A 26,654-nucleotide genomic window follows, 5' to 3' on the forward strand; every position below is an offset into this window, starting at 1 on the left:
CATGTCTTTATTTTGTCTTCGAGTGTTCTTAAGCCACATACTCTCTCATCTGCATGCCTTGTTTTGTGTTTCTGGCACTCATGTCTTGAGTTTCGGTTTTCAGTGGGGTTCGGACACTTGCGCTCCATGTTCTTTCTTGTTGTGGGAGTGTGCGAGTTCACTTGGGCTGTATTCTCCACTGTCCAATTTTGTGGTTTGTCTTGTGGTGTTGCATGCAGTTAGTGTTTTATTGTCTAGTGTTTTTCATTAGCTGCATGCTTGTCATGTTGTGATGTCTTGTTTGATAGTCTAATATTAGAGGTTCGATTGCTCCTGTCTGCTGAGAGGTTTGAGTGTTTGTAGCCCTGTGTAGCTTCGCTCTTCTATTTATCACTCTCTGTTCTTTTTAGTGATCAAATATAACTACTGATACTATCTATTAAACGAATCTAACAAATTTTACCATTGATCGTCAATCTAAAACTGTGCAGTGTAACACTCAAGTAAGTGTATCACTCTCATTCCCACCCACTTTACACACCTATTATTGTTTCCGTTTAATTTCTCCCTTTGTTTATTTTTTAACAAGCTCATCAAACAACAGTAATAAATAAATCACTCACGGTGAGTAAATGGCTTTTCCTTTCCTATCTCTCTGTTTGGCGAGCAGGGAACATTCATATGTCATGTGATAAATGCAGGGAAATAGCTAGGCTGACAGAGAAGGTTTTAGAATTAAAGACATGCATCCAAACTTTAATTAAGGACAGTAAGAATGTGAGGGCTGTAGATACGGTTTTGAATGCAAGTAGTTCAGTGAATCCTGTACATTGTTCCCTTCCGGCATTAGAGCCCGTGCAGCAGGGCAACTGTGAGGCACCCTAGTCGTGGGTAAAAGCACACCGTTCTGATCAGAACATCAAACAGGTTCTCCTCACTCAGTTAAGCACCCACTGAGAAACCTGATGAAAGTGCTCTAGTAATTGGTGATTCTATTGTACATATTGGCAAATTTAAAAGTGCTTTGTAATGCTAAATGTAAATTCAGTAAAACTGTTATTCATGTCAGTGCTAATGATGTTCGACTTCATGAGTTATTCCTGTTTGACTCTGCTGTATATGATCTCTGCCTGGTAACCTGTGTTTTTGATTCTTTGATTTGCCCTCTTGTATTGTTTGTCTGATTGGACTGTATTCTGGTTTTGACCTATTGCCTGCCTACTTACTCTGCCCCTGGATATTTCCCTGTATTTGCCAACTGCTTTATTTGTTGCTGACTCTCTGCCTGCCTATCACTCTGTGTATCGCCTTGCCCTTATTAAACTTCTGTGCATGGATTCCAACTCAGCCTTCATGCTCTCAACCATCAAGAAACCAAGTTTGTATCTGAAGAACAGAAATGTGCTTTTATGATGACGCTATTAACTGGTAGAGTGATTGAGTGCATCTGTTTGGGACAATGACCCAATACTGAGATAGTATTTCATTCAGCAACTTTGTGAGGTATTTGAATATCCGGCAGGCAGAAAAGACATATCCATGCAACTCTTGAACATAACTCAGGGGAATCGAACTGCAGCTGATTTCGCCATTGAATTCCGAACTCTTGCTGCACAGAGCAGTTGGAATGATGTCGCGCTAAAAGTGCTATATCTTCAGAATTTAAACACCGACCTCCAAACCGAACTGGCTTGTTGACAACCTCATGCGCCAAGCACCTCACTGTAAGACCAACAGAAAGGGTCTCCAAAAATCACCTACATCAGCCACAGTCAGTGTATACCAAAGCTTTATTGGTGAAGGAATCACCAGCCAGAACCAAACTTTTACCCTACAAGTAGGCATCCTCCATCAAGAATCTATCACACTATAGGTTGTGGATTCCCCCAAACACAAAGTAATTCTGCGATTCCACTGGCTTTATGTCCATGATCCTCACATTTCATGGCAACATGGTGAGTTAGTTAGTTAGTTTCTGTCATGATCAATGCCTCCCCAAAAAACCATACCCTTGTCTTACCACGAGTATTGAAAGCCCTGAAACCAAGCCACCCAAGATCCCATCATGTTATCAAGATCTCACAGAGGTATTTAGTAAGATCAAGGCCACACAATTACCTCCACATAGACCCGGTGACTGTGCTATTGATCTGCTACCCAACGCTATTCCCCAAAAAGCAAGGTTTACCCACTGTCTCGCTGTTACGGTACCCGGCATCGAGGCTTTTGTGTATTTGAATGTATGTGTGCAGGGATTGGCTGTTCTTCGAGGGATGTGATTAGCGAATCCTGATGGGGACGTCTTTAAAAGGGCGGCGCTCCCAAAACATCGAGCTCACTTCGGCGTTTGCGGCTATGGCGTGAAAAGCTCCGGATTCCGCTGCAGTCACCAGATCATCTACATCCCTCGTCGTTATTGTTTGTGTTGCTTTCAGTTAACAACAAAAAGATTAATGTTTATGTCACTACTCTGGAGCGTAGGAGAGGTCTGCCCTTTATTTTTGATATAATTTTGCGATGTGTTTTTGCCTAGGGAGTTAGGGAAGTTGATTTGTATTTTCTTTTCCCTTATCCTTAGGTAATTTATATATTTTATTTTATTAAGCTCTTTTGGTTTATAACTGGAATCCCGTTAAAATATCTTATTCACATCTCACCCTTTAAAATGGGCCGTAACACTCGCACTGAAAGCCAGGCGATGGATGGAGTACATCACTGAAGCCCTCAAGCCCTTCTATGTCAACAGCTGCAGCAGGATTCTTTTTTGTTGAAAAGAAGGATGGTGGGTTAAGACCATGTATTGATTATAGAGGGCTAAATAATGTTACAATTAAGTTCCGCTACCCTTTGCCATTGGTACCATCAGCATTAGAACAACTGTGGGAGGCCACTATTTTCACCAAACCTCAGACGAATGGAAAAGGCTTTTCTGACCACAAGAGGGCACTATTAGTACCAAGTTATACCATATGGACTCAATGCGTCTGCGGTTTTCCAATCATTTATTAACTCGATCTTCAAGGACATCATAAATCAGTTTGAGGTGGCGTACATCGATGACATACTCAGAGTCAGAAAGCAAACACATTGACCACATCAGAACAGTTTTATCTTCTGGAAAATTAACTTTATGTGACATCCACAAAACCTCATTCCTCTGATAACATATCAGCCACCAAGGTGCCTATCACTGTGTATCATCTTGCCCTTATTAAACTTCCGTGCATGAATTCCAACTCAGCCTTCGTGCCTTCATTACAGCCAGTCGGAGATCACTAAAAATAACATTAAAGAGTTCAGACACTGTAATATGCTCTGGTCCCCTCAGGACCCAGGTCAGGAAGTAGACAGACTGGCTAAACCGACCGTCTGCTAGCCGCCTCAACATAACAGAAGGCAGTTAATTCTCAGCACACAGAGACTTCATCAAACATGAATCCAAACAATTACCAAATTTACGAGTTTCAGCAAGAAACTTTACTGACTGGCAGAGCAATTGACTGGGCCACTGCAGTTTGGGAGTCTGACCCACATTTTAAAATATCTGTGGATTATTTCCTTCAGCAGCTCAGAGAGGTGTTTGAATATCCTGCTGGTGGCAAGGATATTTTGAGTCAACTCATCGACATCACACAAGCCAACCGCACAGCTGCCGGGTTTGCCATTGGATTCAGAACCTTCGCTGCGCAGAGTGGTTGGAATTATGTAACGCTGAAGGCAATGTTTCAACACAGTCTCACTGCCGACTTACAAAGTGAACTGGCCTGCAAAGGAGAGGACGCATCATTCACTGAAATCGTTAACCTGGCAATAAAGATTGATAATCCCAGACATCAAGCACCTGCATGTAAGTCATGCCAACGTTTACCAAGTCAAGTTAAAACTCAAGTATCTATTGAACCATGTGATTATCAAGAACCTATGGAAGTTAATAGCCAAAGGCTATCTACGGAGGAACACGAATATTGCAGGTGACTCACAGCAACGCTGAATGTCCTCACAAGATGGCTGCCACACCCCAGGTAAATACTGATCACTTCTATTTGCTATGTAATAAGGCTTATACAATGTCTGTAGTGATAAGAACTGATCTTGTCCTGACAGCGATGATTGACTCCGGGGCTGCCTTAAACATCATCAGTCACCAAATGATCATGAAAAACCACATTTCCACACAACCATGTGAAACACCCATAAAGATCAAGACCATCAATGACAATTTCATTGGAACTGGAATAACACATCAAACACAGACTCTAACACTTCAAGTGAGCATGTTCCATCGTGAGGACATCACATTCAACATTGTGGACTCTTCCAAGTATGAGATCATTCTGGGACATTCATGGCTGTCAGCTCATGATCCACACATCTCTTGGGCCAAGGGTGAGCTCATTAAATGATCCCCAACATGCATCAACCAATGTTTTTGTTATGTGTTGCTCTACCAGTATAGAGAGCCCAGAGACCCAGAGGGAAGTGAAAATTCCCTCATGTTATCACAAAAGGTTTTCAGTAAAGTTAAGGCTACCCAACTACCTCCTCACAGACCACGGGACTGTGCGATGACCTCCTCTCCAGCGCCATGCCCCCCAAAAATAAAGTTTATCTGCTATTTCTTTGTGAAATTCAAGCTATGAAGGAGTACACTGATGAGGCTCTCAGTTCTGGTTTTATTCAACCATCTTGATAAACAAACCTCAACTAGTCCAAAATGCAACGCATCAATTTAAATCTAGATTAAAGATTATTTTTAACGTAGCCTACATATAACACACTAATACACTTTTATTATTCAAATCCGTTAAAGGATTGCTAGGCTGCATTAATTAAATCAGCTGGAAACAGGAACACTCCTCATAAATCAAGATGTATTCGTGACATCATAAAAAGAATGGCATCTGCGCTAATATTAGTCTTGTTTCTTTGTTATTCTGTTTCTCAGTTTGTATCCAGATTAGATGGTGGATCAGCACCCAGAGATTATGTTCATCAGAGACCAGAACACCTAGATGTGAAATTGTTAATTGGGTAGTTCACTGAAGGTATAATAACCACCCTTCACCCTCTGAGTAATGTTGGAACTGTCCAGCTGTGTCGAGGGTTCAGTAAACGGCTGCCTGAATTCCTAAGCAACACTGGGTCCATAATGAAAAAGAAAAGACTAAAATGATGAGTATTCTAGAATATTTCAAAATTAATGGTAATTATGAATGATACCTAAAATTAACAATCACTTGAAATTGGAATCAGATTAGGCACAGAGCAAGATCAAAATTGAAACTAAATTCTGATAAGTTCAAAAGCGCAAGGCAAGACCGAACATGCATTAAACCTTCGACCAGGGCCTCTGGATTCCGTTCTCTGGGAAAGGGGGACCCTTACACAAGTGTGACAGCACATGTCCATATGGCATTGGCCCCTTTCTGATCACAATAGTGGACATAGGTTTGCTACATTTTGATTGGATCTTGGTGGACTAACATAAGCAAACCATACAATGCCATCAGATAAATATGCCAGGACAATGACCAGACAACTCTTTCTAAGAAGAAAGACAGGACTTCTCATTGGTCAAAATGCACTTTCTGCCTTTCACCCTCCAACAGTGTCATGAACCGCGCCTCTGTGGCTCTCTCTGATGGCCACCAGAGGGAACCCTCTCCAGAATATTAGCCCTCAGAACTCTTGATCTTGCCTGAGAAATCTTGATCTTGCCCAGGCGTACCTCATTAGACTGCTATATAAGCTGCTACCAGCTTTTACTCATTGCGAAGTCTTATTCTTGCTTTGTCTGGTAATGCCAAGCGTTTGTTCTATTGTTGTCTTTCTGTGTTTGACCTTGCTCTGTGTTTTCGTTTCGCTGATTGTTTGCTGCTTACCCATTGACCTATTGCCTGCGTACGTCGACTCTGATTCTGTCTGCCTGACTCGACCATTGCCTGACTCTGTTTTTGACTCTGCCTGCCTTGTGTTATTTCTGCCATTGTTACCAAACCTTGCCTGTTTGACTATTCTCATTAAAGAGCTCGCGGATGGATCCGAATGCTTCTGACCCCTAATTACAAACAGACTGACTACTAAGGTTTTGGCCTGTGACTGCCATAAAAATTCCTTAAGACATCTGGAAGCAACAGCACTGGCTGAAACAAACTGAGGCATCACAGAGATCCATCCAAACCCATTCATAACTATGTTCTTAAGCCTTAAACTGATGCAAACTACAACACACAAATTTTATACATTATTTTATAAATATGTATTCTCAGTGAAAGTGATGCATAGTAATCTTACACAAACTCAACTCTATTGGACAAAGAAATGCATGCATGGCAGTTCAATCTTCTTCCATCAAGTCAAATGAATTCTGGTTCTGAGAAACTTTAGAGCTACATCATGTCCCCTGCTCTGATGGAATCAGCCAATCACAGCATGGAAATGGAGAAGCACCAGATTGCAATCTCCTCCTCATCAGAAGGTGAATCTTCCTAAAAAAAAATCCTTGTTCTGAGTGTCCTTGTTCTTAGTCTGAATACTGCAATGGAAAAGAAGTTAACAGATACACTGTTTTGAGTCTGAGCCCCACATGAGTGAGACAACAGCAGATCAACAAGTTCTAAGTCTTTGGCACGCCCAGAGAGACACTCACAGAAACAATCATTCTGAGTTTCCATTCCATAAGGGGGAGGAGCCATCAACATATGCCAATTCCTGAGTCACTAGCTTCAAGGCAACAACAAATAAGACAACGTTCTAAGTATAGTAAGGAGCTGAATCAAAAACCTGTAAATGCAATAAGACTAATCTGAGAAGGGATATCCAAAGGAACAAAAGGACCCTGGCGTTCTGAATGCCTGCTTCAAGAGGGCACCCTAGAGACTGTTCCCCAAGAGTTCCCTCCAGTTCCAGTGCCCGCGCCCCGAGCGCTCCCTCCAGTTCCAGTGCCCGCGCCCCGAGCGCTCCCTCCAGTTCCAGTGCCCATGCCCCGAGCGCTCCCTCCAGTTCCAGTGCCCATGCCCCGAGCGCTCCCTCCAGTTCCAGTGCCCACGCCCCGAGCGCTCCCTCCAGTTCCAGTGCCCGCGCCCCGAGCACTCCCTCCAGTTCCAGTGCCCATGCCCCGAGCGCTCCCTCCAGTTCCAGTGCCCGCGCTCCCTCCAGTTCCAGTGCACGTGCCCAGAGCGTTCCAATTTCCTTGTGTATTTAAGTCCTGTGTTTTTGTATTCCGGTGGTCGGATCGTCAATGTCTTTAGCCAATGTCTACTCAATGTCCATACAATGTCTTTTCCCGAGGTCTATTCATGGTTTTTGTTCTGCCTGCCTGCCTTTGTACATTTATTTTGCCCGTTTTAGATTAAATCTATTTAAGTTTATTTTCGTCTCGAGTACTCCTTCTCCCAAGAAACCGTGAAACGTGACAGGTTGTTCTGCACGCTTGATAAACAAACTTCAGCTAGTCCAAAACGCAGCAGCTAGAGTCCTTACTAGAACTAGGAAGTATGATCATATTAGCCCGGTTCTGTCAACACTGCACTGGCTCTCTATCAAACATCGGATAGATTTTAAAATCTTATTAATTACCTATAAAGCCCTGAATGGTTTAGCTCCTCAATACTTGAGCGAGCTCTTATCACATTATAGAATCAGAATCACTTTATTGCCAGGTATGTTTGCACATACGAGGAATTTGTTTTAGTGACAAAAACTCTACAGTGCAACACGATAACAAGACAAGACAGATATAAAGAGAATTATGTACAATATACAAAATATAAAATGTGCAACACAGCAAAAATAAAAATAAAAATATATACTATAAACATTCAAGTGTAACAGGAATTATATTGTGCAGTGTTATGTGCAAATCTGTATGTAAAATAAATAAGTGTCCTCAAGTGTTCATGACATGGACTGCCTGGGGGAAGAAACTGTTCCTGTGTCTGGCTGTCCTGGTACTCAGTGCTCTGTAGCAGCGACCAGACGGCAACAGTTTGAAGATGGAGTGTGCGGGATGTGAGGGGTCCAGAGTGATTTTCTTAACCCTTTTGTTTAATGTGGATAGGTACAGTTCTTGGAGAGTGGAGAGGGTTGTACCAATGATTCTCTCAGAAGTCCTGACTACCCTCTGTAGTCTTCTGAGGTCATAGTTGGTAGCTGAGCTGAACCAGACAGTTATGGAAGTGCAGAGGATGGATTGTATGATGGCCGAGTAGAACTGTTTCAGCAGCTCCTGTGGCAGGTTGAACTTCCTCAGCTGACGAAGGAAATACAATCTCTGCTGGGCCTTTTTAACAATGGAGTTGATGCGAGTGTCCCACTTCAGGTCCTGGGAGATTGTGGTGCCCAGGAACCTGAATGACTCCACTGCTGCCACAGTGCTGTCCATGATGGTGAGTGGGGGGAGTGCAGGGGGGTTCCTCCTGAAGTCCACTTTCATCTCCACTGTTTTGAGCGTGTTGAGCTCCAAGTTGTTCAGACTGCACCATTCAGCCAGCTCTTTGACCTCCTGTCTGTAAGCAGACTCGTTACCATCCTGTATGAGGCCGATGACTGTGGTGTCGTCTGCAAACTTCAGGAGTTTGACAGAGGCGTCTTTAGAGGTGCAGTCATTCGTGTAGAGGGAGAAGAGCAGTGGGGAGAGGACACAACCCTGAGGGGCTCCAGTGCTGGTTGTGCGGGTGCTGGATGAGAATTTTCCCAGCCTCACTACCTGCTGTCTGTCTGTCAGGAAGCTGCTGATCCACTGACAGACGGAGGTGGGCACCGAGAGCTGGGTTAGTTTGGGGTGGAGGAGGTTTGGTATGATGGTGTTGAAGGCCGAACTGAAGTCCACAAACAGGATCCTCACATAAGTCCCTGGTCTGTCTAGGTGTTGCAGAACATAATGCAGTCCCATATTGACTGCATCGTCCACTGACCTGTTTGCTTTGTACGCAGACTGCAGGGGGTCCAGTAGGGGTCCTGTAAAGTCCTTCAGATAACCCAGAACCAGTTTTTCAAATGATTTCATGACCACAGACGTTAGAGCCACAGGTCTGAAATCATTAAGTCCATTAATTTTGGGTTTCTTTGGGATGGGGATGATGGTGGAGCGTTTGAAGCATGAAGGTACTACACACAGCTCCAATGATCTGTTGAAGATCTGAGTGAAGATGGGGGCCAGTTGGTCAGCACAGGTTTTCAGACAGGCTGGAGTAACACCGTCTGGGCCTGGTGCCTTTCTTCTTTTGTTCTTCCTGAAGACCTGGCACACGTCATCTTCTCTGAGTTGAAGGGCAGGTGTGGGGGAGAGGGGGATTACAGGAGGTGAGAATGGTTCCTTTTCAAACCTGCAGTAGAACTCGTTCAGGTCGTCTACCAGTTGTTGATTTGCCACAGTGCTGGGGGATGGTGTCTTGTAATTGGTGATGTCTTTCAGACCTTTCCAAACAGAAGCTGTGTCACTAGAGGAGAACTGGGTGCGAAGCTTTTCAGAATAATTCCTCTTCGCCACTCTGATCTCCTTTTCTAGTGTGTACTTGACCACCTTTTCGGCTGATCGATTGCTCCTGTCTGCTGAGGCTCGATTGCTCCTGTCTGCTGAGAGGTTGGTTTGTTTGTAGCTGCGTGTAGCTTCGCTTTTCAATTTATCACCTCTTCTCTAACGATCAAATATAATTTAACTGTGTACATATCGTTGATACTATTAAATTAATCTAACTAATTAGACTGCTGTTAGTTCGTTCGCTTTAATCTAAAACTCGGCGGTGAGTTAGTACTCGTTAGCCGATTCACTTTCGCTCCCACCCGCGTTTTGCGCCGATTGTGGGCTTTTTCCCCGCTCCTGTTCATTTGTTCCTCGCGCTGCTCGCTCGCATTTTCACAAGCTCATCAAAACAAGAGTGGTAAGTGAATCCTTACGGTGAGTAAATGGCTTCTCCTGCATCGTCTCTTGCACTGTCTGTCACATGTATAGCTTGTCCTTCTCTGTTAGCGATCAGGATTCACGTGTGATAAATGCAGGAAATAGCTAGGCTGACAGAGAAGGTTTTAGAATTAGAGACACGTATCCAAACTTTAATTGAGGACAGTAAGAATGCGAGGGCTGTAGATACTGCTTTGGATGCGACTAGTACAGTGAATCATGTACATTGTTCGGTTCCAGCTTCAGAGCCCGTGCAGCAGGGCAATTGGGTGACCGTGAGGCGGGCTAGTCGCGGGTCAAAACACCGCTCATCCGTTCCGATCAGAACATCAAACAGGTTCTCCCCACTCAGTGACGCACCCACTGAGAAACCTGATCAAAGTGCCCTAGTAATTGGCGATTCTATTGTATGCGGAACGTGAAAATAGAGACACCAGCCACCATAGTCCAATGCTTACCGGGAGCCAGAGCGTCTGACATCTTGTCAAATTTAAAAGTGCTGGCTAATGCTAAACGTAAATTTCGTAAGATTGTTATTCACGTCGGCGCTAATGATGTTCGACTTCGCCAGTCGGAGATCACTAAAAATAATATTAAAGAGGTGTGTGAATTTGCAAGCACGATGTCGGACAATGTAATCTGCTCTGGTCCCCTCCCTGCTTACCGGAGTGATGAGATTCACAGCAGATTGCTGGGTCTCAATGGCTGGATGTCTAAGTGGTGCCCGCAGAACAACATAGGCTTTATAGACAATTGGATGAGTTTCTGGGGCAGACCTGACCTGTTGAAAAGAGATGGTCTTCACCCCTCTTGGGGTGGTGCCGCTCTTCTATCTAGAAATATGGCATATAGTCTTATAGCTCCAACATGACCAACTAGTGCCCAGGTCAGGAAGCAGACAGACCGGCTAAACCGACCGTCTGCTAGCTGCCTCACGTCACAGAAGGCAGTTAATTCTCAGCACATAGAGACTCTTTCACCTAGATATCACACTATAGAGACTGTGTCTGTTCCCGAATTAGAATATGCAGAGAACGTCCAAACCTAATCAAAAGCAATAATTTAATTAATGTCCAACAAATTAAAACTACCTATAATTCAAATAAGCAAACGATAAAACTTGGCTCGCTAAATATTAGATCACTTTCCACAAAAGCACTTTATGTATATGATTTGATCAATGATCAGAAGCTAGATTTGCTTTGTTTGACAGAAACCTGGCTAAAACCAGATGATTATATTACTCTAAATGAATCTACCCCCAAAATTATTTCTATAAAAATGAGCCACGTTTAAAAGGTAGAGGGGAGGTGTTGCTACAATTTATAACAATATTCTTAGTACTTCTCAGAGGGCAGGCTTTAAATATAACTCATTTGAAGTTTTGGTGCTGCATATAACATTATCTACAGAATCATGTGCTAGTGATAAATCTTCTGTCATGTTTGTACTGGCTACTGTATACAGGCCACCAGGACACAGCACAGATTTCATTAAAGAATTTGCTGATTTTCTAACTGAGTTAGTACTGGCCGCAGATAAAGTCTTAATTGTTGGCGATTTTAATATCCATGTTGATAATGAAAAAGACTCATTAGGATCAGCTTTCTTAGACATTTTAAACTCCATTGGGGTTAGACAACACGTCTCTGGACCTACTCATTGTCAAAATCATACTCTAGATCTAATACTGTCACATGGAATAGATGTTAAAATGGTTGAAGTACTGCAGCAAAGTGATGACATTTCAGATCACTATCTAGTCTTGTGTGAACTCTGTATAGTTAAACCTGTAAACTCTGCACCTTATTACAAGTATGGTAGAACCATCACTTCCACCACAAAAGAAAGCTTTCTAAATAACCTTCCTGACTTATCTCAATTCCTTAGTTCATCCAATACGATGCAAAAACTTGATGATGTAACAGAAACTATGCACTCTCTTTTTCTAGCACTTTAGATACAGTTGCTCCTTTGCACTTAAAAAGATAAAAGAAAACAATCTGACTCCATGGTATAATGACAACACACGCACCCTAAAGAGAGCAGCCCGGAAAATGGAGCGCAGGTGGAGAAAAACCAAATTAGAAGTATTTCGTATTGCCTGGCGGGAGAGTATGCTGTCATACAGAAAAGCATTAAAAATAGCAAGATCTGATTATTTTTCATCCCTTTTAGAAGAAAACAAACACAACCCCGGTATTTATTCAGTACAGTGACTAAATTAACAAAAATAAAGCATCAGCAGGTGCTAATATGCCCCAAGAGTATAGCTGCAATGAGTTCATGAATTTCTTTACTTCTAAGATTGATACCATCAGAGATAAAATTGTAACTATGCAGCCACAACTACAGTTTCACATCAGATAATGAGCTTTAGATCCCCTAAGGAAAAATTACACTCTTTCTCTATTATAGGAGAAGAAGACTTGTACAAACTTGTTAAATCATCTAAACCAGCAACATGTATGTTAGACCCTATTCCATCTAAACTATTAAAAGATCTGCTTCCAGAAGTCATAGATCCTATTTTGAACATTATTAATTCATCATTGTCATTAGGATATGTTCCCAAAACCTTTAAACTGGCTGTAGTTAAACCTCTCATTAAGAAACCACATCTTGATCCCAAAGACTTAGTAAATTACAGACCAATCTCTAATCTCCCTTTTCTGTCAAAGATACTAGAAAGGTAGTATCCTCACAACTGTATTCCTTTTTAGAAAAAATGGTGTCTGTGAGGATTTCCAATCAGGTTTTAGACCGTACCATAGTACTGAGACTGCTCTCATTAGAGTTACTAATGACCTGCTTCTATCATCTGATCGTGGTTTTATCTCGTTATTAGTGCTATTAGATCTTAGCGCAGCATTCGATACTATCGATCACAACATTCTCTTGGATAGACTAGAAAACTATGTTGGCATTAGAGGAAGCGCCTTAGCATGGTTTACATCATATCTATCTGACCGCTATCAGTTTGTGGCATTAAATGAGGAGGTATCATATCGATCAAAAGTGAAATATGGAGTTCCTCAAGGCTCAGTGCTAGGACCGTTACTTTTCAACCTTTACATGTTACCTCTGGGAGATATTATCAGGAGTCATGGTGTTAGCTTTCACTGCTATGCTGATGATACTCAGCTCTATATTTCAGCGCAGCCTGGTGATACACACCAAATTGAGAATCTAACAGAATGCATAGTCGATATAAAAAGCTGGATGATGAGTAACTTCTTAATGTTAAATTCTGAAAAAACAGAGGTGCTAATAATTGGACCTAAAAACCCACATATAATAATCTAGAACACAGCCTATCACTTGATGGCTGCTCTGTTAATTCTTCATCATCAGTTAGGAACCTAGGTGTGCTGTTTGACCGCAATCTTTCCTTTGAAAATCATGTTTCTAGCATCTGTAAAACTGCGTTTTTCCATCTTAAAAATATATCTAAATTACGACCTATGCTTTCAACCTCTAATGCAGAAATATTAATTCATGCGTTTATGACCTCAAGGTTAGATTATTGCAATGCTTTATTGGGTGGTTGTTCTGCACGCTTAATAAACAAACTTCAGCTAGTCCAAAACGCAGCAGCCAGAGTCCTTACTAGAACTAGGAAGTATGATCACATTAGCCCAGTTCTGTCAACACTGCACTGGCTCCCTATCAAACATCGAATAGATTTTAAAATCCTATTAATTACCTATAAAGCCCTGAATGGTTTAGCTCCTCAATACTTGAGCGAGCTCTTATCACATTATAGTCCTGCACGTCCGCTGCGTTCTCAAAACTCTGGCCATTTGATAATACCTAGAATATCAAAATCAACTGCGGCGGCAGATCATTTTCCTATTTAGCACCTAAACTCTGGAACAATCTCCCTAACTCTGTTCGGGAAGCAGACACACTCTGCCAGTTTAAATCTAGATTAAAGACACATCTTTTTAACTTAGCCTACACATAACACACCAACACACCTTTTATTATTCAAATCCGTTAAAGGATTTTTAGGCTGCATTACTTAGATTTGCTGGAACCGGGAACACTACTCCTAAAATACGATGTACTTGTGACATCGTAAAAAGAATGGCATCTACGCTAATATTAGTCCTGTTTCTTTCTCAATCTGTTTTCACAGTTTGTATCCAGACTAGATGGTGGATCAGCACCCAGAGATTATGTTCATCAGAGACCAGAAAACCTAGATGCGCCCGTCGACAGATCACCAGATCCTGATGCACACGCACACACTAAGTCATTTACACTACCTGACACAGCTTAATTAAAATTGAATTAAAATTGAACTGGAGGTTAAGTGCTGGGCGTCCGGTCAGAGGAGAACTGACCCCAACTGAGTCTGGTTTCTCCCAAGGTTTTTTTTCTCCATTCTATATGCATGGGGTTTTGTTTCCTTGCCGCTGTCGCCTCTGGCTTGCTTGGTTGGGGACACTTAACTTCTAGTGACTATCGTTGAATTGACTACAGAGACCGTCTCTGCATTTAATAAGAAATTGGTCACTCTCGTCACTATATATCCCTGTCATTATACTGTACAGTGCTTTGATGCAACCTGTGTTGTTAAAAGCGCTATATAAATAAAAATGATTGATTGATTGATTGCTTATACAAGGCTCTGTCCCCTATCCTGCTAGCCTCTTCTTTGGCTTGACGAAGCTGACTGAGTTTAGCAGTGAACCATGGTTTGTCATTGGTGTAAGTTAAATAAGTCCTGGTAGGAATACATATGTCCTCACAGAAACTAATATATGATGTTACCGTTTCTGTGAGCTCGTCCAGATCTGTGGCAGCAGCTTCAAAGACAATCCAATCAGTGAGAGAAAAGCAGGTTTGTAAATCCCACTCTGCTTCCTTAGTCCATCTTTTTACAGTCCTAAGAACAGGTTTAGCTGATTTCAGCTTTTGCCTGTAGGTCGTTATGAGATGGACCAAACAGTGATCAGAAAGTCCCAGGGCAGCTCGTTGGACGCAATGATAAGCATCCTTTATTACGGTGTAGCAGTGATCCAGTATGTTACGGTCTCTGGTTGGATAGGTAACGTGCTGTCTGAATTTTGGCAGTTCACGTGAGAGGTTGGCTTTATTAAAGTCCCCGAGAATGATTAAAACAGAGTCCGGGTGTTGTTGCTCAGTCTCTGTGATCAGATCGGCGAGTTTTTGTAAAGCCAGACTCACGTGCGCTTGCGGAGGGATGTAAACACACACCAGAATAAACGAGCAAAACTCCCACGGCGAGTAGAAAGGCTTGCAGTTAATGAAGAGTGCTTCTACATCGGTGCAACACATCTTCTTTAACACAGTTACATCTGTACACCACCTTTCATTGACGTAAAAGCACGTCCCGCCGCCACACGATTTCCCCGTTAATTCCGCGACATGATCCGCTCTAAACAGCTGAAAGCCCAGCAGACTTAATGCGCTGTCTGCAATTGCATCGTTTAGCCAGGTTTCCGTGAAACACAGAGCAGCAGAGTTTGAGAAATCCCTGTTAGTCCGGGTAAGCAGAAGAAGTTCGTCCATTTTGTTAGGTAGAGAGCGGAGGTTCGCCAGGTGAATGCTGGGCAACAGCGTTTGGAGTCCGCGTTGTCTGAGTTTCACAAGCGCGCCGGCCCGTTTCCCCCGTCTGCGCGGCCTTAGGCTTTTGACCAGCACCGCTGCCCCGCTAACTACCATGTTCAACAAGTCGGAATAATCAAAGACCGGTGAAATATTTTGCGGAGTGGTCTGCCGAATGTTCAGCAGTTCATCCCTGTTAAAAACGATGGTGTTTCATAAACAAAAAACAGGAAAAACTAACAAAAACAATACGAGCACTTGAGAGTGAAGCACCGAGGCTGCCATTCGCGGCGCCATCTTGAATCAACCTGCACGTCCGCTGTGTTCTCAAAATTCTGGCCATTTGATAATACCTAGAATATCAAAATCAACTGCGGGCGGCAGATCATTTTCCTATCTAGCACCTAAACTCTGGAACAATCTACCTAACTCTGTTCAGGAAGCAGACACACTCTGCCAGTTTAAATTAAAGGATTTTTAGGCTGCATTACTTAGATTTGCTGGAACCGGGAACACTACTCCTAAAATATGATGTACTTGTGACATCGTAAAAAGAATGGCATCTGCGCTTATATTATTCCTGTCTCTTTCTCAATCTGTTTTCACAGTTCATATCCAGATTAGATGGTGGATCAGCACATAGACATTATGTTCATCAGAGACCAGAACACCTAGATGTGCTCTGTGGACAGATCACCAGATCCTGATGCACACACACATACACTTAGTGTCATTTAAACTATCTGACACCGCTGCATTTAAAATTGAACTGGAAGTTAAGTGCTGGGCGTCCGGTCAGAGGAGAACTGGCCCCAACTGAGTCTGGTTTCTCCCAAGGTTTTTTTTTCTCCATTCTGTATGGATGGGGTTTTGTTTCCTTGCCACTGTCGCCTCTGGCTTGCTTTGTTGGGGACACTTAACTTCTAGTGATTATTGTCGAATTGATTAAAAAGACCGTCTCTGCATTTAATAACAAATTGTTCACTCTCGTCATTATACATCCCTGTCATTGTATTCTTCTACTTTATACTGTACAGTGCTTTGATGCAACCTTTGTTGTTAAAAGCGCTATATAAATAAAAATGATTGATTGATTGATTGATTGATATTATGGAAAAGATTAAGAACTTGGTAGAACTGTGTTCTGTTGAGAAGGAGGTGTGTCCTCTTTTTGGGTCTCTGAAAGTATTCCAGCCAGGTGTGACTGTCTGGAGCACGGAAATAGTTTGGAAACTATTCTTGCCTGGCAAAATAAACATTAATCTTGATTAACTTATAATATTGTCTGAAATAACTTTTCTAGTAGGTTAGTGACCTCTGAGGTTTTCTGCATTGTTGGCGTGCTAGGTGAGTCAGATCAACGATCAATGGATGGAGCCAGGGGCACGTTTTGGAGATCTCGACTTCTGGCCACCAAACTGGCTTAGCATGCTATTACTTGCATAAAAAATTACTCTTTTTGAGTCTATTGAGGAAATGGCTGCATTAAGGTAAGCGATCTACGGGGTAGCCTCTGACTAAGACCTGGACTAGCCCAGATGTGTCGTGAGTCCGTTCTGGCCAAACAAGGTCTCTAAGCGCCCCAGACTCCTAACGAACGATAAGTCGAATCTAGGAAGTATTATAGTTAATTAATGATCCAAATTGAATCACAACTAGAGGGATCAGCAGTTACATTTAAATAAATATAACTAAAATCACAAAAGATTGGAGTCAGATAAAATTATGTGAAGGGTCAGAATTAAAATTGGAATGCAAAAGATTAATAAATATAAGTGATTTTTAAAGAGACGCAAGGAAAAGACCGAACGCAGTATTAATCTTTGACCAGGGCCTCTGGATTCCGTTCTTCAGGAAAAGGGGGACGCTTACAGTATCTAGCCTGTGAGGAAAGTGTACCTCAGAAACAGCACTGCACATTCAGATTTAAGTCCCTGCACAGCGGGACAGCAACTGATTCAGTAAGTCCTGAGTCTCCATCCTGAAAGACAAAGCTGATCAACCAAATAGCCCAGAAAGGCAAAAGACAAACAAACATTTGCAAAAGGTTAAGCTCTGGAGAGCAAACCTTTACTTCAAGGTCCCTATGCTTGTGTGTTCCAGACAAGGACCTTCTGCACCTATACTCCAGGGCCATATCTGCGTGTTCCAGATTTTAGGACTCTTTGATGCTCCTTAAGATCAGGATCCTCCAGCACTGTGTGTTCTAGGCTGTTGAAATGGATTCCTGCTCCTTTCTCAACTGCATTGTTATCAGCACAGTGGAAGTCACCACCACCGGACTGCAAACTTTATCACAGTGGATCGCAAACCCAGGTTTCCAGCATGAGAGTTGGGTACTCTGACAAGGAGGCTAAAGGTTATGACCTCTAGTGTCAGTCACTAGAGCACCTCTTTTTGAGATCAGGGGTGTGAGGTTTACCTTGCATAGCACCTACTCACCGGCCTCCTTTACATTTGTTCTGTTCTAGTGCCTGCTCATTTGAAAGCATTACATAATTAACATAACAGGACATAGACACTTAATTATCTTAACAGACTTTTCCAGGAAATGTTCCCTCCTGCTGGAATGACCTGCCAAACTCACAAATATACTTTAATAGTATTATATTTATGATATAAAGGATTTATAATTATTTAATATTATTTTACATTTCTATGGTTTTGAATAAATGTTGCTTAAATTTTAAATGCTGCCATACTGTGTATTTCAGCATTTACCCAAACATATAAGTATGTTTTCTACACATTGAATTAAATTGAATTGAATTAAATTAAATACTTTGTATGTGTGGTTAACTGGAATTTATATATGGATTTTGGTCACTGTAACTTACATATGAGTAAGCTTTCTCAGGTTGTAGAAGGAATGCTTCTCTAACCTGTTCAGAGAGACATCCACGGACAGATAGCTAAAGAAAAGAATGGAGAAAATCCTGTTACAACCTTGAGTTTTATTAAAAAAAATACAACTATATTGTTATACAAATATACAAATAATGTTTTGTAGATGAAGCTGGATCACAAATGATTTGTCCGAACATTCAACAAACCCTTTAAACAAAAACATTTAGGATGTAGATTTACTTAGTGCATGCATTGTAAAGATTAAGAAGTGTGATCATGTTACTTTCTGAATATTTTTATTTTTGTGGTTTACGTTTCCTAGTTAATTGAACTTTTTCTAGTTAATTAAAATTTAATCCAGGTAATTTACAACATTATATTCCTACATATCTTCCTAAACTGTAAACTAAACACATGCTATTTAGCAGAAAAATAGCTGCTGATGTCTGTTCAGACAATGACTTACTGCCTAAAGGTAAAAGTAATAAGTAAAAATTATAAAAAACAAAAACAAAAAACCCATACAACTTCCAACTATTATTTTTATATAACTACTATGCTCTGAGTGACCACTTATTTTCAGCAAGGCAATCCTCTAAATTCTTGCACTGTACATGCACAGAATAGAGTCATTGGATTTGTTGCATCACCTCATGTCAAATCACACATACTGCTAACATCTCTAACATTAGCAGGATTTTTTATAAGAAAATGTCTAGGTCAATACAGTAATCTTGCTTGATATGTATAATATGTATCATTGCTACTTTGATTTCAGTGTGTGTACACACACACACACAGAGGTAAATACTCCAATAACAACTGCCTCTGGTCTCTAAAAATGTACTTACATTCTTGAGATATTGACCATATTCGCAAAGGCATCTTGGGGAACTGTCATCAGGCTTGATTCGTAGAGACTTCTACAATTGAAAAGATGATCACAACTACATATAGATGTATATGATAATTGCAACTGTGATTACAAATTTACATGTACATATTGTTACATTTACAACAATGTTACTTATATGTACCTGGGTGCACCTTTTAGTGAGACGCAAAATGAATACCAATAAGTACATATCATTGCAGTTTACTGTACTCTTAAACTCAGACAACAGCAAATCAAATTTTGAGGAAAAAAGGCAAACAGTGCATGGCAAAAAGTGAAAAAAAATCTTTACATTTAATACAAATTAATCATGCATGTCTGAAGCCACATGCAATAAATGCTTTCTTTAGGTCATATTACTAAAAACTGTACACTGCAAATCAGAATGCATTATTGGAAGAAGCTAAATATTTTTGGTATAATAATACAGTCAGAACAATTAGAAAAATCTTTAACCATGCAATAAATTATCAATGTACTTAATCAGATACCCCCCAGGCAACTCTATAGACTGTTTGAATATTTTAGTTTTTTTTTTTTCATAATCAGAAAATCAGCACAACTTTATAAAAGGAAGCCAATCTTTTAAAAAAGAAAGGTGATCAATATATATATTTTTTCAGACCAGGTGAGCTGGTACCATTGAAACCATTGTGAGAATTGTACACACAATTTAATAACCAGTAAAACACAAATAATCCATGCCAAAAAACAGAAGACAAAAATTCTACAAGAGCACAAAGTGCAAAAGCAAAGTGCAATAACATTTGAGAACCTGGAGCTATAATAAGAACACTTACAAAACATGACTAAAAGACAAGGCCTTACAGACACAGTAGTGAGGTCGTTCATGAACAATCCGTTCAATTTGATCTAAGCATTAATATGTTAAAATACTTGTATTGGTAAGCGTTCTGGTAACCACAGTCTTTTGTCTTCAATTAAGGAATACAGCTGAGAAAGAAACCGGATGTGTATCAGTTTTACGGCTGTCTTAAAGAGACAGCAGACTAGAAATACCTGATTCTGTCTATCAATCAAATAACATCACAGCTTTAAGATTTAAGATTGATCTCCATTTAACTTATGCAGTAAGCATTACTGCGTTGTTTTACATTAAATTTTTTACATTTCTGCTGCTCATGCTTGTAATTTGTGTAATTAGTTCTTGTTTTATTAGAGACTTTAATAGTTAATCTAATAGCTGGGGTATAGAAGTACTTAAAGTATGCTTTCGGTAAGTAATGAATTAATGATTTTTGACACAGAATCCATAAGATCCAAACAGTGAGTTTTGTGAACAATTGCACCACTACACACAAATGCCAGTCACTTACACCAACATCAGCAGTGTGTCCACCGAACTAGAGGCCAGGTCTAGGGCAGGCCTGGCGCCTGAGGACATCCCTGTGCCCCCTTCTGGATATAATAATCATTTTTAAATAAATGATTTCTAAAACGCAATTCCAATCTGAAGTGTTTCGGCTGGAATTAACACACTTACCACGGTTCTATCATGCTTGTTACTTTATTTAAAAAAATTGTCACATGGTTCGTTGTCACATTTATTGGTTAAAACGGATTGATCATAAGATTATAATGATTAACGTCAGTTTTTAATACATTTAAAGGGACACACGACCACTATATATCATTCATCTTTATAAACTTAATAATCTGAGAAGCACATAGTGATGTGATTCTGCAACTGAGCCTCGTCCAAAAACAATTACAAAATAACAATTTAATAATATTTACTTAAGACTACACATTCCTTAAATATACGTATAACTGTACCAACAAAAAAATATTTAATTAAAATTTTTTGAGACCCCCTTCTTGAATCAGGCATGTTTTCTTTTCTTTTTTTACTGTACAAATAAATGCAGCCTTGCTAAGCAGAAGAGAATCCTTTCAAAACATTAGAAAACATTATAGATCCCAATTGGAACAGTATGTATAAGTGTTATAATATATGTGTTAATAGAGCTGTTGCAATTATTATGATCATTATTATTGTCTTACTTTTCTTATATTATTTTAAAAATGCATGAAAATTTTCCTGAGCAGCTGAAAAGTAACAATATTTTAGCGCAGATTTGGTCTTTGAACCCTGGCCAATAAACTGGGTTCCTGCAGCACGATCGGAATAGACTATCCTTACTTTAGAAAACATAACGGTCTGCAGTTTATTTACTAAATATTTTCCATTTCTCGAACAACGGCCACATTTCCTCTTCCCATCTGAGACAGGACATGCAGGGCTAAACGATTTCTCGCTGTAGGTGCTTGTAATGAGTGTAGCTTCTTTCTCTGACACTTTTAAATGTCTTTACACTTCCGACATGTTTGCCGCGTTAGCGCACGCCTATATTTAATCACAACATGTCATTGTTCGGCATTATTTATTCGGTCTATTCGGTTATTTTGGTTGCGGAACATTCAGTGCATCCCTAGTCCAAACATTTAGAAAGTTTGATGGTTTGCCATTGGAGGGTGATCGCTTTAATCCTGTGAATCATGCTATCTTAAACCGCCCCCAGCGGCAAACCAATCTTTGTCTAATCAGTATCTTTTTGTCTGATCTCGGGTCAGCTTTGTCAATTTGTTAGACATTTTAAAATTAAAAGGATAATTATTTAATAGTCTCTTACTGTCCTATGTACACAAACTCTCAATAAAACAAACCAACAAACAAGCCCTATAAATTAATGTAGGCCAAACTCAGGTGCATTTATGTAGTGGTAGCTGGTAACAGTCACTTGGCTGGATAACAGACCTTGTCAAGTGGATTTTTGACGAGCAAGTAAAAGAAGAAGATAACAACTTTAATTAAAACATCTAATTAGAAGCACTAAAATTTCAGCAAAAAATTGAGCTTTTAATACATTCAATTAATAATGGGCAATCAACAGTAACAACAAAGTAGCATCAGTTGAGGCTTGCACAGCCGGTATGCATTTATAAATTAAAATAAATTAAACTGTGCACAGAAGAAACATAAAAATGTAACTTTATTTTTTTAATTAGTTTTTTTTCAGTAATTCAATTTAAATTGTGAAACTTGTGTATGAAATAAATTAATTGCACACAGACTGAAGTAGTTTATGTTTTTAGTTGTTTTAATTGTAATGATTTTGGCTCACATTTAACAATAAGCCACCAAATCAATAAATTAGACAAATACCAGTAGGAACTTTCATGAACCGTGCCTCTGTGGCTCTCTCTGACGGCCACCGGAGGGAACCCTCTCTGGAGTACTTGTCTTTAGACCGGCATTTCCCATAATTCTGACCTATGTTTTCAACGTCTAATGCAGAAATATTAATGAATGCGTTTAGGACCTCTAGGTTAGATTATTGTAATGCTATATTGGGTGGTTGTTCTGCACGCTTGATAAACAAACTTCAGCTAGTCCAAAACACAGCAGCTAGAGTCCTTACTAGAACTAGGAAGTATGACCATATTAGCCCAGTTCTGTCAACACTGCACTGGCTCCCTATCAAACATCGGATAGATTTAAAAAAAAAGATGAATTACCTATAAAGCCCTGAATGGTTTAGCTCCTCAATACTTGAGCGAGCTTCTATCACATTATAGTTCTGCACGTCCGCTGCGTTCTCAAATTTGATAATACCTAGAGACCAGAACACCTAGATGCGCAACGTGGACAGATCACCAGATCCTGATGCACACACACAAGTCATTTACACTATCTGACACAGCTGCATTTAAAATTGAACTGGAAGTTAAGCGCTGGGTGTCCGGTCAGAGGAGAACTGGCCCCAACTGAGTCTGGTTTCTCCCAAGGTTTTTTTTTCTCCATTCTGTATGGATGGGGTTTTGTTCCTGTCGCCTCTGGCTTGCTTTGTTGGGGACACTTAACTTCTAGTGATTATCGTCAAATTGTTTACAGAGACCGTCTCTGCGTTTAATAACAAATTGGTAACTCTTGCCATTATACATCCCTGTCATTGTATACTTCTACCTTACTTCTACCTTACTATACTGTACAGTGCTTTGATGCAACCTGTGTTGTTAAAAGTGCTATATAAATAAAAATGATTGATTGATACAGAAGGGGACTTAGGACACATCCCTGTGGCACCCCTGTACTCAGGGGGATGATGTTGAACATAGTCTGTTCGAGAGAAAGTTTAGAACCCAGTCGCAGAGGGAGGAATTCAGACCAAGGTTCCTGAGTTTGGATGCCAGTCTCTGAGGGTCAATGGTGTTGAAGGCTGGGCTATAGTCTATAAACAACAGCCTGACGTAGTTTCCGGGTTTTTATCGACATGGGTGAGAGTAGAGTGTAGAATTTGAGATACAGCGTCCTCTGTGGATCTGTTGGGACGGTATGCAAACTGCAGCTGGTCTGTTTTTCGGGATGGAAGAGCAGATGTTGTATTTAATGAGCCTCTCAAAGACCTTTATAACTGCCGGTGTAAGTGCTACAGGTCGATAGTCAATCAGGCAAGAGGGCTTATTGTTCTTCGGTACAGGAGCTATGACAGATTTTTTGAAGCATGTGAGGGCAACAGATTGAGCAGGTGACTCGTTGAAGATGGAAGTAAATAACATTGGCGCCAGCTAATCAGTGCAGCACCTTAAAACCCGACTGGGGATGACGTCTGGAACGGCAGCTTTCATGGTGTTCACTTGCTTCAGCGCTCTGCGGACCTCGTCCTTCGATGCGGTGATTGCGTTCCTCATGCGGCTCACTGACCACTTCCACTTTGTTAGCCAAAGCCATGTATGCACTCTCAAAGCGCGCAGTATTCAGTTCATCCGCAAGTCAAGAGTCGGCTCTCACCAAATTACAGGTCTGCATTCGAAAGTGCTGATCGTCCTTAATCCATTCCACATATTTTGGGAGTCATTCAGTTGGAAGTGAGACTCCACTCATTCTCTGTACCGGTGTTTCGCGGCTCTCACCACGCATCGAAGAGTGTAGCCAGCTGCTTAATATTCCCTCAAATCTCCCGACACGAGCCCAGCATTATAAACGCGCATTCATTGCTGCACGGATGGGACTATCCACCCACAGCTTCTGGTTGGAGAAAGTCTTTATTGTGTGTGTAACTTCTTCAACTAGTGTACCGCAGCGAGCTAGAGCGGAACATATCCAAGTCCACTTCATCCAGCGCTTCTTGTAACACGGCTTCAGATTGGTTGGACCACTGTTTCACTACCCTCCTTTCCGGGGCTTGTTGTACAATCCTTTGTTTATATTCTGGGATGAGGAACATGGCCGCATGGTCAGATTAACCAAAAGCCGGTGCCAAGTGAGCTTTATACCCGTTCTTGAACTGAGAATAACTGTGGTCCAGTATATTTCCCCCTCTTGTCATTTCAGTGATGTGCTGGAAAAAGTTTGGCATTACCTGTCTGAGCTTATTCTTGTTAAAGTCTCCAGCCACGACGATGGCAGCATCAGGGTACTTGTTTACACAGCCACCTGTACATCATGTAGTTTAGCCTGAGCGGTACTTTTTACCACTTGTGGTGGAGTGTAAACAGAAGTGATAAAGGCAGATAAAATGGATGAGGTAAGATTGTTAAATGCTCGAGGTGTAGAGAGCAGGAACACAACAGCATGTTGACATTCCCAGGATCACACCGAATGCAGCAGCGCCATCTTGAGTATATAGTTAATACTCCAGGATTAACTTTTCTGAGGCAAGACCTGACACATCAGAAATCTGGGTATGTAGTCATCTTCATTCGAGCTTTGGAAGTTCTCTGGACATAACTAATTTTCATCTCGGCTTTGTCTAGTTATCATCTTCTTCCACGGTTTCACTACACCGGACTGAACATCAGGCAAAGACAAAAACCCACAAGGTAGCAGCAAATCTCTATGCAGTGTTTGGAGGAGACCTTCTTGTCTCTCAGATCTCACTGTATAGACTAGCAGCTCACCGGCACGACGTGTACCACAGTTTACTGAGGTGTTGAAAATCAAGCCCACTGGGCCAATAGAATTGTGACTCCAAATGAAAATCTTATGGAAATCAAGGGTTTGCTCTATTCCCAAATGACCCATGTTGTCGTACAGACTTTCCATAGCCACCGCTATCAAGTCAGGAGGAAAGACAAGTTGTTAAGTTACACCTTCTCCAAGAGCTCTTTTACGATTGAGAACATCATCCTTTAGTTTAAGTTTTCTCCATTCTTGTAACAGCAAAAAAAGCTCTGGAAGCTCATCTCTTCAGGCAAAACAGTGTCTCCTTATTCTAACTAAATTATCACTATAAAAACTAACCATTTGAAGGTAGAATTTGCTGCTTTAGGAGAGCGATACAAGGTGAACTGATGTATTATCAACAATCTTTTTTCCTTTTGGGCTGTTGAATCATTTACCAGATCACTGTGACATCTTCTGGAGAGTTGCATCCAACTTTGCTGAGGTTAAAATGTAAGTAAGGGGGTTGATTTCTGTGATCACCTTGAAACTAGTTCCATAAAGGTAGTTGCAGAACTATTTGTTAGCTGTCCACTCCAGGGCTAGGAATTTCAGCTTGTGGGCAGGATACTGGTCCTTGCTTCTGGATAATCCTGGACTGGCATATGTAATTACTCGCAACAATCCATCTTGCTCTTGATAGATGCACTTTGTAATAGACTTCAAATTGTGAGCAGCACCCAGAGACATTTATTTGTGAATATAAGGGATTTAATCAACAAGCTATAGATAACATATAACACATTATCAAAACATGAATACATAGGATACAGGAAAATAAGGAAGAAAGAGAGAGAGAGAGAGAGAGAGAGAGAGACAGAGAGAGAGAGAAAGAGAAGAATGGCAGTATTTCACATCAATTAACTACAACCTAGTGAGAATCATCAAAGAATCAAAATTCACCTTAAAAGGGGCTCAAACTTAAACACGCGTCCAACTAGTTCTAAAAGTTACTTGCATTTGTTTTTGTTGCTGCAAATGAATCCTGATGCGGTAAGTTCTTGATGATTTCTGACCTGTTGAAAAGAGATGGTCTTCATCCCTCCTGGGGTGGTGCCGCTCTTCTATCTAGAAATATGGCATATAGTCTTATAGCTCCAACATGACCAACTAGTGCCCAGGTCAGAAAGCAGACAGACCGGCTAAACCGACCGTCTGCTAGCTGCCTCACGTCACAGGAGGCAGTTAATTCTCAACACATAGAGACTCTTTCACCTAGATATCACACTATAGAGACTGTGTCTGTTCCCCGACTTAGAATATGCAGAGAACGTCCAAACCTAATCAAAAGCAATAATTTAATTAATGTCCAACAAATTAAAACTACCTATAATTCAAATAAGCAAACGATAAAACTTGGCTCGCTAAATATTAGATCACTTTCCACAAAAGCACTTTATGTATATGATTTGATCAATGATCAGAAGCTAGATTTGCTTTGTTTGACAGAAACCTGGCTAAAACCAGATGATTATATTACGCTAAATGAA

The 26,654-nt window shown here is 40.8% G+C and overlaps 1 protein-coding gene across 1 annotated transcript in view; it reads right to left on the reverse strand.

The window, feature by feature from the left end:
• Nucleotides 1-26,654, reverse strand: part of LOC122324357 (thyrotropin receptor-like) — a 47,202-nt gene that overhangs the window by 9,724 nt on the left and 10,824 nt on the right. Inside the window, exons 2-3 of the mRNA XM_043218724.1 lie at nucleotides 19,156-19,227; nucleotides 18,295-18,369 (exon numbers count right to left, since the gene is read on the reverse strand). Coding sequence (XP_043074659.1) covers nucleotides 18,295-18,369; nucleotides 19,156-19,227 — 147 coding nt within the window. The remainder of the gene's footprint in view (nucleotides 1-18,294; nucleotides 18,370-19,155; nucleotides 19,228-26,654) is intronic.

The sequence above is a fragment of the Puntigrus tetrazona genome, chromosome 20 (assembly GCF_018831695.1).
Source record: "Puntigrus tetrazona isolate hp1 chromosome 20, ASM1883169v1, whole genome shotgun sequence".
Taxonomy (NCBI): Eukaryota; Metazoa; Chordata; class Actinopteri; order Cypriniformes; family Cyprinidae; genus Puntigrus; species Puntigrus tetrazona.